Source organism: Lytechinus variegatus, chromosome 6 (assembly GCF_018143015.1).
Source record: "Lytechinus variegatus isolate NC3 chromosome 6, Lvar_3.0, whole genome shotgun sequence".
NCBI classification, from domain to species: domain Eukaryota; kingdom Metazoa; phylum Echinodermata; class Echinoidea; order Temnopleuroida; family Toxopneustidae; genus Lytechinus; species Lytechinus variegatus.
In genome coordinates, this window is record NC_054745.1 from 34,575,959 (window position 1) to 34,592,074 (window position 16,116).

The 16,116-nt window shown below is 36.6% G+C and overlaps 1 protein-coding gene across 1 annotated transcript; it reads right to left on the minus strand.

The window, feature by feature from the left end:
- Positions 1-9,819: 9,819 nt before the first annotated feature.
- Positions 9,820-15,569, minus strand: LOC121417754. The gene is made up of 3 exons (XM_041611486.1): positions 15,067-15,569; positions 12,559-12,658; positions 9,820-9,873 (listed from the first exon to the last, which is right to left on the minus strand). The coding sequence occupies exons 1-3, from the start codon at positions 15,552-15,554 to the stop codon at positions 9,820-9,822; spliced, it is 642 nt and encodes a 213-aa protein (XP_041467420.1). The 5' UTR covers positions 15,555-15,569.
- Between the last annotated feature and the right edge of the window lie 547 nt (positions 15,570-16,116).

A 16,116-nucleotide genomic window follows, 5' to 3' on the forward strand; every position in this document is an offset into this window, starting at 1 on the left:
CGATTCTCGATAGACACCATCCCCTGAACGGAATCTTTTTCATATCGGTCCAACATGTCTCCGTGGTCTCCCCAAATCACGTCCTTTGCTACCCCTTGAATTGTCATCGCTTCCATCGTTTTTTTTGCCTTTTATTTTTGGCACTTTCTCCAGTTCTTCATAATCTTCTCCATTTCTTATAAGGTTGTATATTATAGACGCAATAAAGGTAGGATAATAAATCCAACAGTTGTAGAATGCCTCGTAGGAAGAAAATCCTGGTAGCCTAAGGGCAGCCCTGTTAACAGGCGAGGTTGCCTCGAATTCACGGAAACTAAATGATACCTCTGAAGATCGAGCCATTTCATCTCTATCAAATTTATCGAAAATGAATGTAATAAAAAAAACTAACACAGATTGATATATTTCCTTCTTCGCTTCAATCGGTTACTTTGCTAAATGGTAGAAAGTGAACTATACATATAAACCTAGTTGGTCGAATAAAACTTTTGATTTTTCAATCTATTTCAATCGGTATTTTGTTAAAGGAAAGCAAAGAATACGAGAACTATTCACTGTATCTTCTTTTCTATCTATATTATAATAGTTGAAAGAATTCGAACTATTCAAGATGCCACGGTCGAAAACAACCTTTGATTTTCTAACCAGGCGAGAAATGCAAGAACTAATCTTTGTATCTTCGCTCCAATAGGTTATTTTGCTAAATGGTAGAAAGCAAACTACTTAGCGATGTCTTGGTCGAAAAAAAACTTTTGATTTTTCGAACAAAGCGAAGAATGTAAGAAACTAATCTTTGCGTCTTCGCTCCAATCGGTTACTTCATGCTTCCATAGTTTTCATTTTGACCCGCATACACGTCTCTCTTTATTGGCTTTCTGACTCACACAAACTGTATTACATAGATGGCACTAGCTTCAGGTCAACTCCATTCACCCACATGGTGATAACATAGAACACTGTACAATACATGTTATTATTATTCATTTTTATTCCATTTTAATTCCAGACATATGCACAAAGCAGATTTTGATACAAAGGTAAAAGTGATCTAAGTACGTATTGTGTAGACAAAATAATTGTTAACTGTTATATCTTCGCTGTAACACAATCCATGTAGACCTATGGCTGGTATGAATATTGACGATGGAAATAATAGAGTTCAATCTGTCATTTATGTTGACGGCGTCTTCAAGTTCTTAGCTTATTTTGTTGACAAGGTGGTGCTGTGCCTTTAGTTGTAGACTCCATCTTCACTCTCTGTTTCGTCGTCATCTCACCTGATGTCACCTCCATCTTGGAACTGGAATAAACCATCAAATTGTGGACCATGCCTGGCTAAGACTCTTTGTACGGCTTTCTGGAATTCCATGCCATTTTCTAGTCTTTCCTTGACATCAGAAACGATCTCGTGATTGACGTCAGCTTCTCCTAGGCTAACGTTCTGCTGCAAGAACTGGGAGTAAAGATCGAAAAAGATGCGTTTGACGGCCCACAGTAATTTCACGTGTGCTTTTTCTTTAGCGTCTTCTTCTTCCATTCCCTTTGAAATATATTTCTGATATTTTTCATCTATCAGGTCCTTGGTGGCTGTCATGGCCTGCTCTAACCATACTTGGTAAGCAAGGTTGTCTTCAATTTCATCCATGTTATCTGTCTCTGACATTGACGATTCATCCTCTCCATCGTTTTCTGAATCACTAGATTCTTCAACTCCCTGAGTTTGAGAGGGTGGTTCGGAGTAATCATCTTCACTTGTACCTTCTTCACTTGTACCTTCTTTAGCGTAGGAAGATTTAATTTTGCCTTCATCTTCTGTATCAGGGTGAGCTTTTTGTTCATGCCTCTGCATATCAAACTTCCGACTAAAGGTCCTATTGCATTGGGAACATGCGTAACGCCGGTTGGACATATCAAGAGGGTTCATGTTGACTCGATGCTGTTTAGGTCAGAACTGAAGCAAAGTGATATCAATCGTATCCTTATAATATAAATGAAGTTAACATCCATAAACGAATCCGTAGATCCGTAATGGAATCCGTAGATCCGTTAAACGAATCCGTAATTCCGTTGAACGATTCCGTATAAATCCGCTAAACGAATCCGTAGATCCGTAAACGAATCCATAGTTCCGTTAAACGATTCCGTAAATCCACTAAACGAATCCCAAGATCCGTAAAAGGATTCGAACTTCTTTGAATCATATTGATAGAATTGACAAAGTTAAATCTGTTTTAAATCAAGGAACAACCAATGACTTTGATATTGGAGTACATATTTTATTACTACCAATAGTTTAAAGAGTTATACAGACCTCGTGTAGGAATTTATGACAATACTGATGATTCTCAATATTTGGGAGCTTACTAAGGATTTATGACGTCTTTACTTCTCAGATTACGCAATGCATTCTTGGATGGTGCAACGTCGAATTGATTTTGTGTTATGCACGAATGATCAAGCATGCATCGGCTTCATGAGCGTGGAAAATCATATCACTTCCCCTACTTCATTGAGAGTATACAAAGTCAAGATTTAATGCTCAAAATCAACTTTGTTCGTATACGACGTTATTTGTTTGGAATATTCAATGACACACTTTAATACCCTACCATGTAATATTCAGCGTTGTGCAATATCGTTGCCCACGACCGATCGAGTGGGCATAATATTGACGTCATGCGTGAGGGAATACCCAATAATGTTTATCAGGGCCCCGTCTTAGAAATAGTTACGATTGAGCCAATCAATCGTATCTCTCTATGGAAATCCTTCCACCATATTTTTTTCTATGGGAAATTTGCACAATATATGTTGTAAACAAAGAGAAGCATATTAAATTTCACAGAAAACAAGGAATGCATGCATATACATAGTTAGAAAATATTTTGAACAAACATGCATAACAGATGTTGACATTGCTGGCGCCGTCCATAGTTGTGATTGATTGGATCAATTGTAACTCTTCAAAGACAGGGCCCAAATGGGCTTGTGGACACTAGCTGCTGTGTGAACGTACAAACAAGATGCAATATTTTCAAAAGTTGTGCAATAGGCCCATCGTTACGTTCGAATGATCATGCAAGCACTCACTAGCTTGCTTCATGTGCGGAGGGTTGGGGATACACATCCCCCCTCTTCATTATCATTTAGATGATGTCATATCTATATATAGGTATTACGTCACAATGACATTTTGCATAGTCATGATGATATCATATCCGTTTTTAGGTATGGCGTCATTGTGGAGCAACCCACTGTGGAGCTCCACCTGCTCCACCTATTGAAAACCCATTGTTCCATAACACTATAAATATGGACAATATACAGATCTACATGCCCGGGTATAATACTAATTTTGGAGGACAAATAACAATGTAAATATGGACAAGATTTTATATGATTGCTGAAATACATGCATGCTCACCTGAAGATACTCAGATCAGGTAAGTCAAAATTCCTCTTTATTCGTTCACATAAATCTCCTCTCCCTCTTTTTTCACTTTATTATTTATACATTGTTAGTATTTTTCCCAACATCTACTTTCCAACAACTACACTCTTTAATCCTTCCATTCAACGTTGTGTTTGTTGATTCGTTTCCAGGGAGACGCTTCCGTAGCTTCCAACCGATACGTAACATAACTACGTCACTGCGCTTATTTGTTATTTAAATGATCCTCTATTCAATGGCCATCCGATTTTTCCGCACTCGCTACTGTTATGCTAATTATCCCTATTTAATGGCCATCCGATCTTTCCGCGCTCGCTACTGTTATGCTAATTATCCCTATTCAATGGCCATCCGATCTTCCTGCACTCGCTATTGTTATGCTAATCATCCCTATTGAATTCCCATCTTTCCAGACTATCCACCCCCATTGTTATGCTAATTTCCCCCTATTCAACTCTTCATTGTTATGCTAATGTGTTGTTACGTCATACTTCTTTTGTTCAGCAGTCACGGCTGAGTGAACCTATTGAATTCCCCAAGTGCCGTCCCTTATCTCTGACCAGTCTTTCAAAACCACCTTTTTTGTAAAATTTGTGTTTTCAATACCCATAACGAGCGCACTCGCAGCCCGCGCCTAAAACCTAAAAGAAAACACACCCCTTTAAACGCTTCTTTTGGTAACGCATGTGCATATACATCAATATATTTGGCAGCCACCCCCGGAAGTACCTGTCAGGGGGCGATTGTCTTTTGGTTTAGTTTTACAGAAACCCATGGTCTCGATCGTATCATTTGACCATTTGACCTTTCGATGGCATTTCATCTCAATATATTCTGATCATAATTTTACACGCACTGCGGACTCTATCGGACATGCGGACTATCGGACCTGCAGACTATCAGACCCGTGGACTATCGGACCCGCGGACTATCGGGCTGTAGCTCCCTCGTCATACCTTCCCGAGTAAAGCCCTGATGATTGTTATACGACGTGAAATACACACACGCACCCAAATCCCACCCTCTCTGCCACATTCCGACGTCCGCACACATACGCACACTAACACACATGCACGTACGCAAATAATGCATAAACAGACGCGAATTTTACTTCCAAATGTATTATTTATTTGTATCCGTCATAGCAATGGAGTCGTTACACTGCACCCTCTAGCGCATACATTGCTGCTACATGTACGTTTAATTATTTTTTACACAGCAAATGAATACACGACGCCTGCAAATGTATTGGAGATGAATTTAAAATGTTGGCATTGCTTTTATAATGCGCCCCTTAATATCTGAATCATATATCGACGTCCCTGCACGAAGAAATTTCAATAAAGTGATGAGCGTGATACCACTTCAGTCAATACTCTGTAGCTGAAGGAAAACTCAATGATACAATTTGTGAAATACCCGAAGGAAGAAAGCACTAGCTTGTTTCAAATAAATTAACCAAATATAATCAAATTTACAAATGATACAATGATATCATTTTTACGTTGTCTCAAATATAACAAAACTACATCAATTCCTTTTTTAAGTAGTTTTTCAAAACAAAATATTGGAACTATTTTTGAAAGCCGATTTCCTATATTATTAATCGCAATTGCTTGGTGTAAAATATTGAGTACTTGTCTGATTACGAAATATTGTTTGCTTAATCTATATTAGCAATATGTTTCTAAGAAAAAGGTATATGTAAATGTTACTTAGAAAAAGTATGCGCATGTCAAATACATGTAGGAAGTTTTCATGTGCTTGAATAGTTTTATTATAAGAGAATAACGCTAAGCACGCCTTAATATTTTGTTAGTAAATATTCTTTATCCTCTCTAAACAATTATCATATTCCCGAATTTCTCAACGACTGCTTCATGCTCTGTTTTTAAATTTCAAAACGAATCAACGGGCGACATAATGTGCTTTTAACTGCCAACCGTAAGTCATGTAACTTGTAAATGTGTGCAAATGTCAGATTGAAAATTAACAATAAGTATTATTCATTTCTTCGCGTCTTTTGCGGATTAAAATGGGGTCATATTTTCGTCAGCACTACATACTTGCCTTTTACAAATTATGTGACAGTAAAATTTCATTTGGAGAAAGTAGATATATTCATTCAGTAAACTTTCTTACACAAGGAACATTTATTAATATTTTTATTCAACTCTTTATTCTTTGAAAGTATTACGTTTTGTTATTCTGCAATATGTTGTTTTTATATACTATTATATATTTACATACTAATATTCTTGACATTGACTATTCTCGTAAAATAATCATAACCAATATAATTTTTGACACATCATGCAAAAGTTTGAAAGCATTTCTATGTAAATATACATATTTAACAGGTTAATATGTTTGTACAATCTGTGCTGATATGTATAGCAGTGTTTGTGATCAAGGTGATCTCCACATATTTTGTCTCTATGTTACAATACTGTCTGACGCCACAAAAATAATATACAGTACGATAAGATTCATTTACTCCACCAATGTATAAGAGTGAAAAATGAAATTAATGAACTTCCATTAAATATATGAATAAATAATACATTAATAACATACTCCTTTCAAAATTCTGCATTTTAACTGCTTATACGTTGATATTTTTTATCACTATAATTGCATATAGTTTTTTCTATACTACTTTCTGTACATTGGCATTCGCCACTTAATGTTAATGTATTTACAAATTGCACCATGGTAGTTTTAGGAAGTTTGGCTTCTTTCCTAATTTGGCAAGAATGACTAATGAGCAGTGTGAACAAGAAAAAAGCGAAATACACTAATTGTGATATTTAAATAGAGTGAATGACATCATCGTTTCTCGAAATTTGCATACGAAATAGGATACAGGTTTTCCTGCGCTGCGATTACAATCCTGAATTCCTGAATTATATTGGTCATAATATGTTAATCGTGTCAATTTGGGTCTATGTCATCGATTACAATTCTACATCTTGCGCACTCTCTTAACATCCAGAGATTGATAGTCAATCTAATAGATTGTGGCTAGGGAACAATCAACGATTTTATTAAACAGTTTCAATCGAATAAGATTAAATCATAAATCCATAGCATCAGATTGAAAATTTCAGTCCAACTTTGAATCGGTATTGATTGCAAACTATTCCAATTAAAGAAATTTAGAGAAAACTAAATGCCATTCAGCCTAATGCTGATCTGATCAGTAAGTAAAGCTATTACAACATTATTATATCAACTTCTGCTGTTACTTCAAAAACTACTGCATCTAATACTACTACTACTACTACTACTACCACTACTGCTGATGATAATACTACTAATAATACGAGTTGTAGTAGTAGTAGATGTAGTCCATTAGTACCACTACTGCTACTACTGTTGATGCTGCTGCTGCTACTACTACAACTACTGATATACCACTGGTGCTGCTGCTTCTACTACTTCTACGACCCCTCCTGCTACAAATATACGTTTACTGTGTGTGTTTATAGATTATAATACTTGACGCAGCGTCTGGACCTACTAGAGCATGTTGATAACCTTGACCTGCCTGCACACATCCTAAATTTCACTGGAAATTACCCCCTCATCCTTGCATCCTCCATCCTCTTTCCCTCACACTCCATGCCCTCCTTCTCTGCTTCCTCTCTGACATGTCACTGCTTAAGATACATCTTAAAAATCCACCTATGTCGACAGCACCATCGATAAAGGACCTGAACTCTGCGGCTTGCCACAGATCTCCGAAGACCGGAGGAAGAAAATATACAAGTACAAGATATGGCAACCCGCTGATTTAGTTTGTAACTGGATAAACGTTATGTCTAAAGAAAACGTCTGAAATGCTGATATGTCAGAAATTAAACGGAAATGAAAAAAATGATAAGGCTTAGTTCGCATTGATAAGAGTAAAGGTCAAGAGAGAGAGAGACACACACACTTGATGTTGGCGAGCACCTTTGACTTTGAAATCAGTTCGTTCGTTCGTTCGGCACCAGATTGGTCTGTGATTCGGGTCACATCTGATCTTATCATGATTTATTTTACCCGAAATAGCGTTGCCCTAATTGTCAGTGTTGCATTCGATCAAAGAATATAATAACTGCTTTAATATCATGACATTGAATCCGAGTAGCTCATTAAATAGAATTCATGTTATATAAGTATGTAATAAATGATAAGGGTTGTCTGCACAATACTTAAATCTAAATAAATAGAGTAAAATTCACAAAGCGAAACGTTGAAACTTTCATAAAAAGATGGATAACAAATAACGAATCTACAGATTGTTGAAGTTTACAGTATTTTGTGAAAAAATATATGCACTTCGCCATGATTATTCATTACGTGGGCTGATGATGTCACATCCCCACATTCCGTTTTCCTATGTTATCAAATAATATCATAATTGTTTCATTGTTTTCATACATGTGTAAAGTGATGTGTCTCTATTATGATTAAATAAGTTGCAGCAATACGGAACTAACGCACTTAATCATTTGTCAATCCAATGATTTTCGTTCTTGGTAGAATATTCTTGATAAACCTAATTTCAAGAGATAAAATACAAAAGAACTGGTATGGATAAGACTACATCATACCACCCAATGAATATACATGAAGACAAGCCTAAAGCTGTTTCACCAGAATAATTCAATTTGTTTTAACTCATGAAGTCGTTATTTGTTATCCGGTTTTGATCAAATTTTCAACATTTTGCTCTGTGAATTATAGTCTATTTAATTAGATAGAAATATTTTCAGGCCGGACCATCCCTTTAAACAATGTTGCTCAACGTGTATACACTCGTGCTAATATGGGATTAAAACACTTTTCGTTACCACGAACTGCGAAAACATGGATATTAGAATTTATGCAGGTCTAACATCTGCATGTCACGGGAGGGAAATAACAATCTTAAATCAATTTTTGTCACGTTTTATCTGTCTTTATCCTAGCTAACTTGGCTTTACAGATGACTTGTCCTTATAACACTGTCATCTTAAGTCAGATCTAAATCATATACATAAATACATGTAGAGTAAATTTCACAAACGAAAAAGCTGAAAATTGCATCAAAATCGGATAACGAAGTTATCGAATTTTAAAGTTTAGCAATATTTTTGGAAAACAATTGTGTACACGTCCTCATGAATATTCATTAGTTAGGTTGATGTTGTCACATAGTTACACTCATTTTGCTTATGTTAGTACATTAAATAATGAATGTTTTATTTTTTTCAAACATGCATCAATCATGTGTCTCCAGTATGGGGAAATAAGTTAATAAATACATAACTTATGCACTTAGACAGTTGTCAATCCACTTTCTTTAGTTCTTGGTAAAAAAAACTTTGTGTAAACCTAATTTCATACAATAAAATACAAAAGAACAAGTCGTGCAAGTGTGTACATGGCATCATCAGCTCACCTACTGAATATTCATGAAGATATGCATAGAACTATGCGATAGAAACAATGCAAGTCTTTAGAATTCAAAAACTTCGTTATTTGTTACCCGATTTTGATAAAATTTTCAGCATTTGTTCTGTGAATTTTACTCTATTTATTGAAATATAATTATATTCAGCCCTGACCATCCATTTCCAAACACGAAAATCAACCTTTCGAATTAAATTGTTTAATACGAATGTAACTGATTTTCAATGGAACAACCTTTCAAATCGCTATAAAACGAATAGAGCATTGTGTGAATGCTTTCTATCTCTCTTACACATATTATATCCTAATTCAACAAATTGAAATCTACGGACCCTCTCTTTATCAGTTACTGTTCTGTATACTCTCCTCATCCCCTAAAGAAGAATACCATCATTATTTGTATTATCATTTAAACCATTAAAACCATTTTGGGATGATAGAATGATTGACACTTTTCCATCGATGATTCCTCGAAGACAATATCTTGGCAGCTTAATTCTGTCACAGTCTTGAGATTGTATAATGTGAAAGAGCAATTCTGATTGGTTCCGAGTCAGTATACTGAAGAAAATGCATATGTAACGAAAGATTTAATAGGTAATTCTATTTTGCAATTAATCACTATGGCGTTTTGTTACAGGGCCAGACCAATATGACGTAATTTAACCGACTGGTTTCATTGGTGTAACAGTGACATTTGGATGTTGTATTCCATTCAGCAAGAATCAAGAGTTGCTGTTCAATGTGCTACCGGCTGAAGCGAAGTAGTCCTAGTCCTCACATCCATCATTTATATCCGGGATGGAAAGAAACAGAAAGTAGACTTGACCATGGTGTGTCTGCAGGTTCAATTTCATTCCCCTCCAGTTGAATGAGTTCAATCATAATGACTCCGTGATGTGTGGAATCGCTGTAATGGCAATTGCTCAATCAACATGATCAGTGCGGGGGATGGAATAAGTACGGGCTCCACCATTTTCCTAACAAATAAACACAAATGTGAACATATATAAAAGTGCCTTTTTCATTAATGCTCAGATTCTGTAAGATATGCCTCGATTTCTATGACTTAAGTTTTCAAAGAATGTGTTTTCAATGATTGGCTCTTTGTTTTTGTCTGGTTTACAGTTTCTACGATCATAGTATGGCGGATTATAGTTTAGCATTTTAGATGGGTATGTGCTATGATTTTATGTTCACATTATTTTACATTTATCAAACGATTTACAGCGCATATCAATAAAAAGTTTAAACTTTGAAAAATGTCCCTAGCTACTAAATGGGGATTATATTTTAACATATTTTTGGTTGTCTGTCTCTTTAATGGGATGGCATTTTTTAAGGTTTACAAAATGTTGGGCTTGAGTGAGCACCGCCAACTTTTGGAAAGCTGGCAGAAATTTGTTATCAACACTGATTTTCACGTTTTGTCGATAAAGTAGAAAAATAAACCCAATCACCGTGCTGCATATTTTTAAAAAATAATTTATTTGCCTTTCTAGTCATTGTAAATCAAACAGACTAAATTTCATTCAAATCTAAATTTAATTGAAATTATTTGCTCCCCCCCCCCCACATTATAATCCTACATGTAAAGATTAAGGCAATTTTTTGACTAGCTGGATTTCAGGACATGGGAAAAATGAAACAGATCAATGTCCATTTCCGACTTCTCATGCATTTGTCATTAAAATCTGTCCGGGGGGGGGGGGAGTAATCTACATTATCATATTTGTTTCCGAATAATGACTTCAAGGAATATAGAATAAAGTTAGTTCCATGGCTTGCACAACTTCGCCCGAATACCATGAATATGATTTATCGTAACGGTCTAAGCGCGGTCAATGATAGTGTGTATATGGGAATGGGACGGGGGGGGGGGGGCATAGGTATGTGAGAATGTTAGAAGGGGAAAATATATGATTGAAATTAAGTGCGTGTGCTCTTAATGTCATTTACATCCAATGTCATCCATATAAACTCTTATTTTTTGAGCAAGTCCCTTTTTACGAACTTTACCAGTAGTGTTAACCCAGGCGAAACTTATGTCGACACCCACATCACCATTCCCTTTATGAGATTTGTACCATTTCATAATATCTGGAATACCTCTAACAATATTACAGACATCTTATTTCATCGGATCTTATACAAAGTGTAAACTTGTTTTAATACGTACTGTATGCATGGTTTACCCTTTTCTTTGTAAATATAATTGAGGTAAATAAAAGAAACATGGTTAGCAATATTTCACTGATAAAACGCATGGATGTCATTTTATGTACCAGAATTTTAACAGTTACGAATAAACAATTATTTCTCATCGGAGGAGGGGGGTGTACATTGTTGTAGATTGAATGATAATAATACACTAAAATCCGACAATGTTGCTTTAAAAACTAGACAGGACAGAAGCTAGTGTCTTGGTCGATGGAAGGAGTATCTTGGTCAGAGGATGGTTGCAGCAAGTCTGTCAAGACCGTCACAAGACGGGCAATACTCCGACCTATCCTAAAACTGGGATTCCTCCGACAAACTACGTCTGGGTAGTGATGAAATATATATATATATATATATATATTGACTTTTAATACATGCGCAATATAATTTTACTCCGACTAGGAGCAATCCAAATCTGAACGAGACTTCTAATTGCATGTACGAAGTGCGTCTTTCAATGAAATCACTGAACAGGGAAGATTTGACTGGAAAGCTGAGCGATATAAAACTTTATTCAACAAATAGCCAACCTATTATTATGTTATTATTATCATTATTTTATTTCATTTATTTATTTATTTATTCTTGTTTTTTTGGGAGGAGTGCCATTGCTTGGCTTGGGGCTCTCATTGGGTCTAAATTGCTATGTTAGGAAAAGTTGGTTTATATAATTTGAATGCATATACATAAAGAATAGTAAAGCTACGCCAAACATGCGGGAAATAAAATTTGGCAAAAGCTCTAGAGTGCATAAATTCAATCTTTTAGAAAATATATGTATGATATCTCCAAGTGATAGAAGTGAAGAAATTAAAATGTGTAATTCGAAAAGGGGAAAAGCAAAAAAACCTTGACGTCACCGGACTAAAGACGGCGACGTCATGATTGATTTTGTATCTGCCCCCCCCCCTATTTTCGAAGACCGACATTAGAAGTTATATTTAAGCAAAACAAAATAAAAACTATTTACTTTTTGTGCACTTAAAAAAACATTGCACACTAGAAATTCAACCACGTCCTCTCTTTCCTCTTTTATAGCACTTGCTGTCTTTTTTTGTTCGTCTGCATTGATCTAAGCGTATGCCGCAGTTCTACGTTGTCATATTATTCAACATCACAAAATCTGTGGGAAAATTAATGTATACTAAGGTTAAAAGCGAATGATGTGGATTTATTTCTTTAGACCTAAGCAAAAATGTAGAAATTTACTATAAAACATATTGGGATCCATTTCCTATATTGTATTGTTAAATTTTAAAATAAATACAATTATACATAGGCCTATGATGTTTATATCGCATCCTTGTGTTTGCTTTCAATGTGAATGGTTATAATAGTCCAATAGACTCACACGATACACGTCTTTTAACCATAAATTCTATTGCTGGTATGCATTATTGTGACATCGAAATTACACAGTGCAGAAGGAGAGCAGCGTATCTTACATGGTAAACATGCACATCGAGACCGTCGGAAGTTTCACGGTGAAGGTGTTCGAGGTGAGATTGCAGCCTGCCATTCTTCGTCGTCCCACAGTAAAAGAACCTGTAATCATGAAACAAACTAATGGGTGTAAGAAATCATGAGAAGATGGTGAATGTGTATACAAGTGTTTGCGTGTCTGTGTGTATTGTATGTAACACTTTCTTTATGATGGAATACCTTTTGTTTACTCTCCCGAAATGTAAATTTATATATCAAAATATTAGAGTATTTACAATATCTTTACTTTGACTATGATGTATGAAAAATGCAGGATAATAGGTGAGAGTATCAAATAAGTTTGGCTTATCTTCTCCAACATGTCAGTTATTATTTCACATTGAATGTGAGTTAGGTATGACAAGCTTTTGATAGCAGGCTACTGGAGCTTATGAAAAAGTTACAATTGAACTAGCAGCAAAACTAAAATGTGCATGCTGGTGCTACTACGTGACAGTAACATTTAATGAGTGGAAAATGCTATTTGACACCAAATTGTAAGTACAGACATTTATTTGATGACTTGAAGTATCAAATTGTAGTTCTAAGAGTAGCCTACTTGACACCATCAATGTTTAAAATAGAATCGAACCGTTTCTTCTCTGGATGTATACGAATATTTATAGGAATTACTTTACATGTAATATCAACAGTCAGGACCATATTCGATTTTCCACTAAGGAAAAATTAGTGTGGAAACGTTCATGGCTCACTTATGCCCATAGAGGGATTTCGATCGGCGTCGGCGTCTCTATCGATACGCTCTGTGCGATCGAAAAAACTAGCATTTTCACAGCCGTTTTCTCAAATGCGAAACATTCTACGATCTCGCATCGGCGTAACCCCCGTGTGCATGTTGTGTATGAGTATGAGAGTACATTGTGTACCCGTCTGCCCGTACCGTCTTGTATACACATAAGATTATCCGCTTCTCTTTCCCTCTCACGCTCTCTCTCTCCCTCTCTTCTGTATCCTCTCTTCCAGCCCATGGAGAAATCACATGGGTAACCTAGCTTAGCTAAGCATTTGTAAAATAAGCGCATAACTATGATTATTAAACCACAGGAGTTCATGTATCCTACCTTAAAATGAAATCCATTGCTAACCTGCCATTAGAACAGCCGATACTTCACACAAAATTATGTTATTCCAAATTAGAGTATTCCACGGTTGCATCATGAGTCAATCACTGAGAAATGCATTTCATTAAGTTGTTCCAACAAATAACAAATGGCTCATTTTTCTCGATCGTCCCAGTTTGGGACCAATCGCTTCCACAGTCATTGGTGATAAACCCCAAAAATAATATATGTATGGTTAATGAAAGTTAATCTCTCCATATAGCCCCTGTTCATGAAAGCACACACAGCAAATATGGCACAGGAACACCAACCGAAGAGATGTTGGCGAGAGTTTTATACTCTGGCATATCTGGGGTCTGTTGCATAAAACTCCAACCTGCCAACTGATTTTCAGGTTGGAATCCCCAAATTCTGATTGGAGCCCATCCTCCATATTACCAGTTGCTCTCAGAGTACTGCCAAACTAAGCAGCTGATTCGACCCAAAAAAAAACTAAATTGCAGTTTATGTAACAGACCCTTCTCTTATCCGTAGATTGGTAGTCTTACCGTTGAAACATCGTATTTTTGCCAATTATTTGAATCGTCACAAAATAAATATTTTTCACCAATTCTCCTCTCACACTCCAATGATACAACAATTGTCTTTTGTATCATTTTCATAACGAATGCCTTAATGAATGCCTTAATGATATCTATTTAAAGAACGGGAAAGGGGACGGGAAGATAGTAAGGCACAGTGCAAGGTATTACTAAAGAATTCGAATGAAAGACTATTCCGAAAAGACAAAGCATCAGTGTTCATCATGTTCATGGTGTTATGCAATGCCAGCATACCAAGCTTGCATGTGAATAGCGCGTGCTCGCAGTCAATGCATATTGCATGCTACGCATACGTCGATCGTGTGCTGGCTGTATGTGTTAATATGGGTTGACAGTCCGAACTTACGACTGTCCTTCCGAGACTAGTGTACGAACAACCGTTGAGGATTTCTTAGCCAAAATTCAAACTTGTTGTTTCGACGCGAATTTCGCCCAATGTACAGGTTGGTTTATTCTGAAAAATTCTGAACCGCTAGTTCATTTATTCATCTTCCAACACAGGGAACTACAAAATAAACCAACCTGTACATAGCGCGAAATAATTTTTTGTTTCATCGAATGTCAAAACCGGAGGTCGGTTTCCCATAGCTATAGCACAGCGGCCAAAGTATTGCGCAATGTTGCATAACAGGTTGAACCTCGAAACTAACGTTTTCGCATTAACATTCTCGTTAGTGGTATATCGAATATGGTCCTGACTGATAAACACGATAGGAATTCTACCATGGATTCGATAAATATTTAAATTATATTGATAAAATGGGTTTTTTTATAAGCATTAACTTACTCAACGTATTCCAACTCCTTTACATGTCTACAGCAGTCCATTATTATGTAAACTAAGTCATCCTCGTCTGTACACTTCACCCATTGCAGATGGAGTTTCTGCAGGTTCAGTGTATGTTCTTTGATGAACAGACCCAGTCCTCTCATAGTCTTACTCGATACACGACTCTTCTGTTTCATAACTGATGATTGTGATAACGGACGACGAAGATGTATGTGTTTGAGTTTCTGCCCTCCTGTCCGACAAAGACCATCAGTGATATGAGCAATGTCGCACTCTGCATCATCCATAGTGATGTCCATATCTTCCACACCAGGAAGCGATGAGATCAGACCTTCATAGCTTTGCGACGTCACTCTTTTGGCTGATAGTTTTGTGACCGATGGTAGCTCAGGAGGTGATGGAGGGAAACTGAAAGATGAGTCTGAGATTCGAAGATGGTTCAGTGAGGTGAATGATCTAAGACATGCCCACATTCTAGAAGTCATCACAGAAGACAGACGACATTCGCTTATCTGAAGGAAAATATAAATAAATAGATAACAATTAGGTTGTGCACAAGGGCGCCGGAAGCGGGGGGGGGGGGCAGGGGGCACCTGCCCCCCCCCCCCCCAATAAAACTTGTGGACCTCTGAAAGTAGAAAAATGATAAATTATTTAAGGACAAAAGCAAACGAAGGCACTTTTCTGACTGAAAATTGTCATTTCCATTGTGAAAAATGAAAAAAATTTGCCCCTGACGGGGTACATACATTATCATAGTAAGCCTCTCGTCTTTCGACGAACAGTACCTCTGTGAAATATACCTTTGATAAGCCCCTTTTCCATCTTATTACAGTGTGATAACGTTCAACCTTTCAATGAATACATTGATAGTGGTCCACCAATGATTAGGTTTATAACTCTATGATGTTGGTTGTGTCGTCTGACAAACGCGCGGTCGCCCAGAAACGCTCAGACCGGACCCGATATAACAAACGCGCGTGAACACTACTCGAGCAACATATGGAATCTATGTCATAGCTGTCAAGCCCACAAACCATAACATCT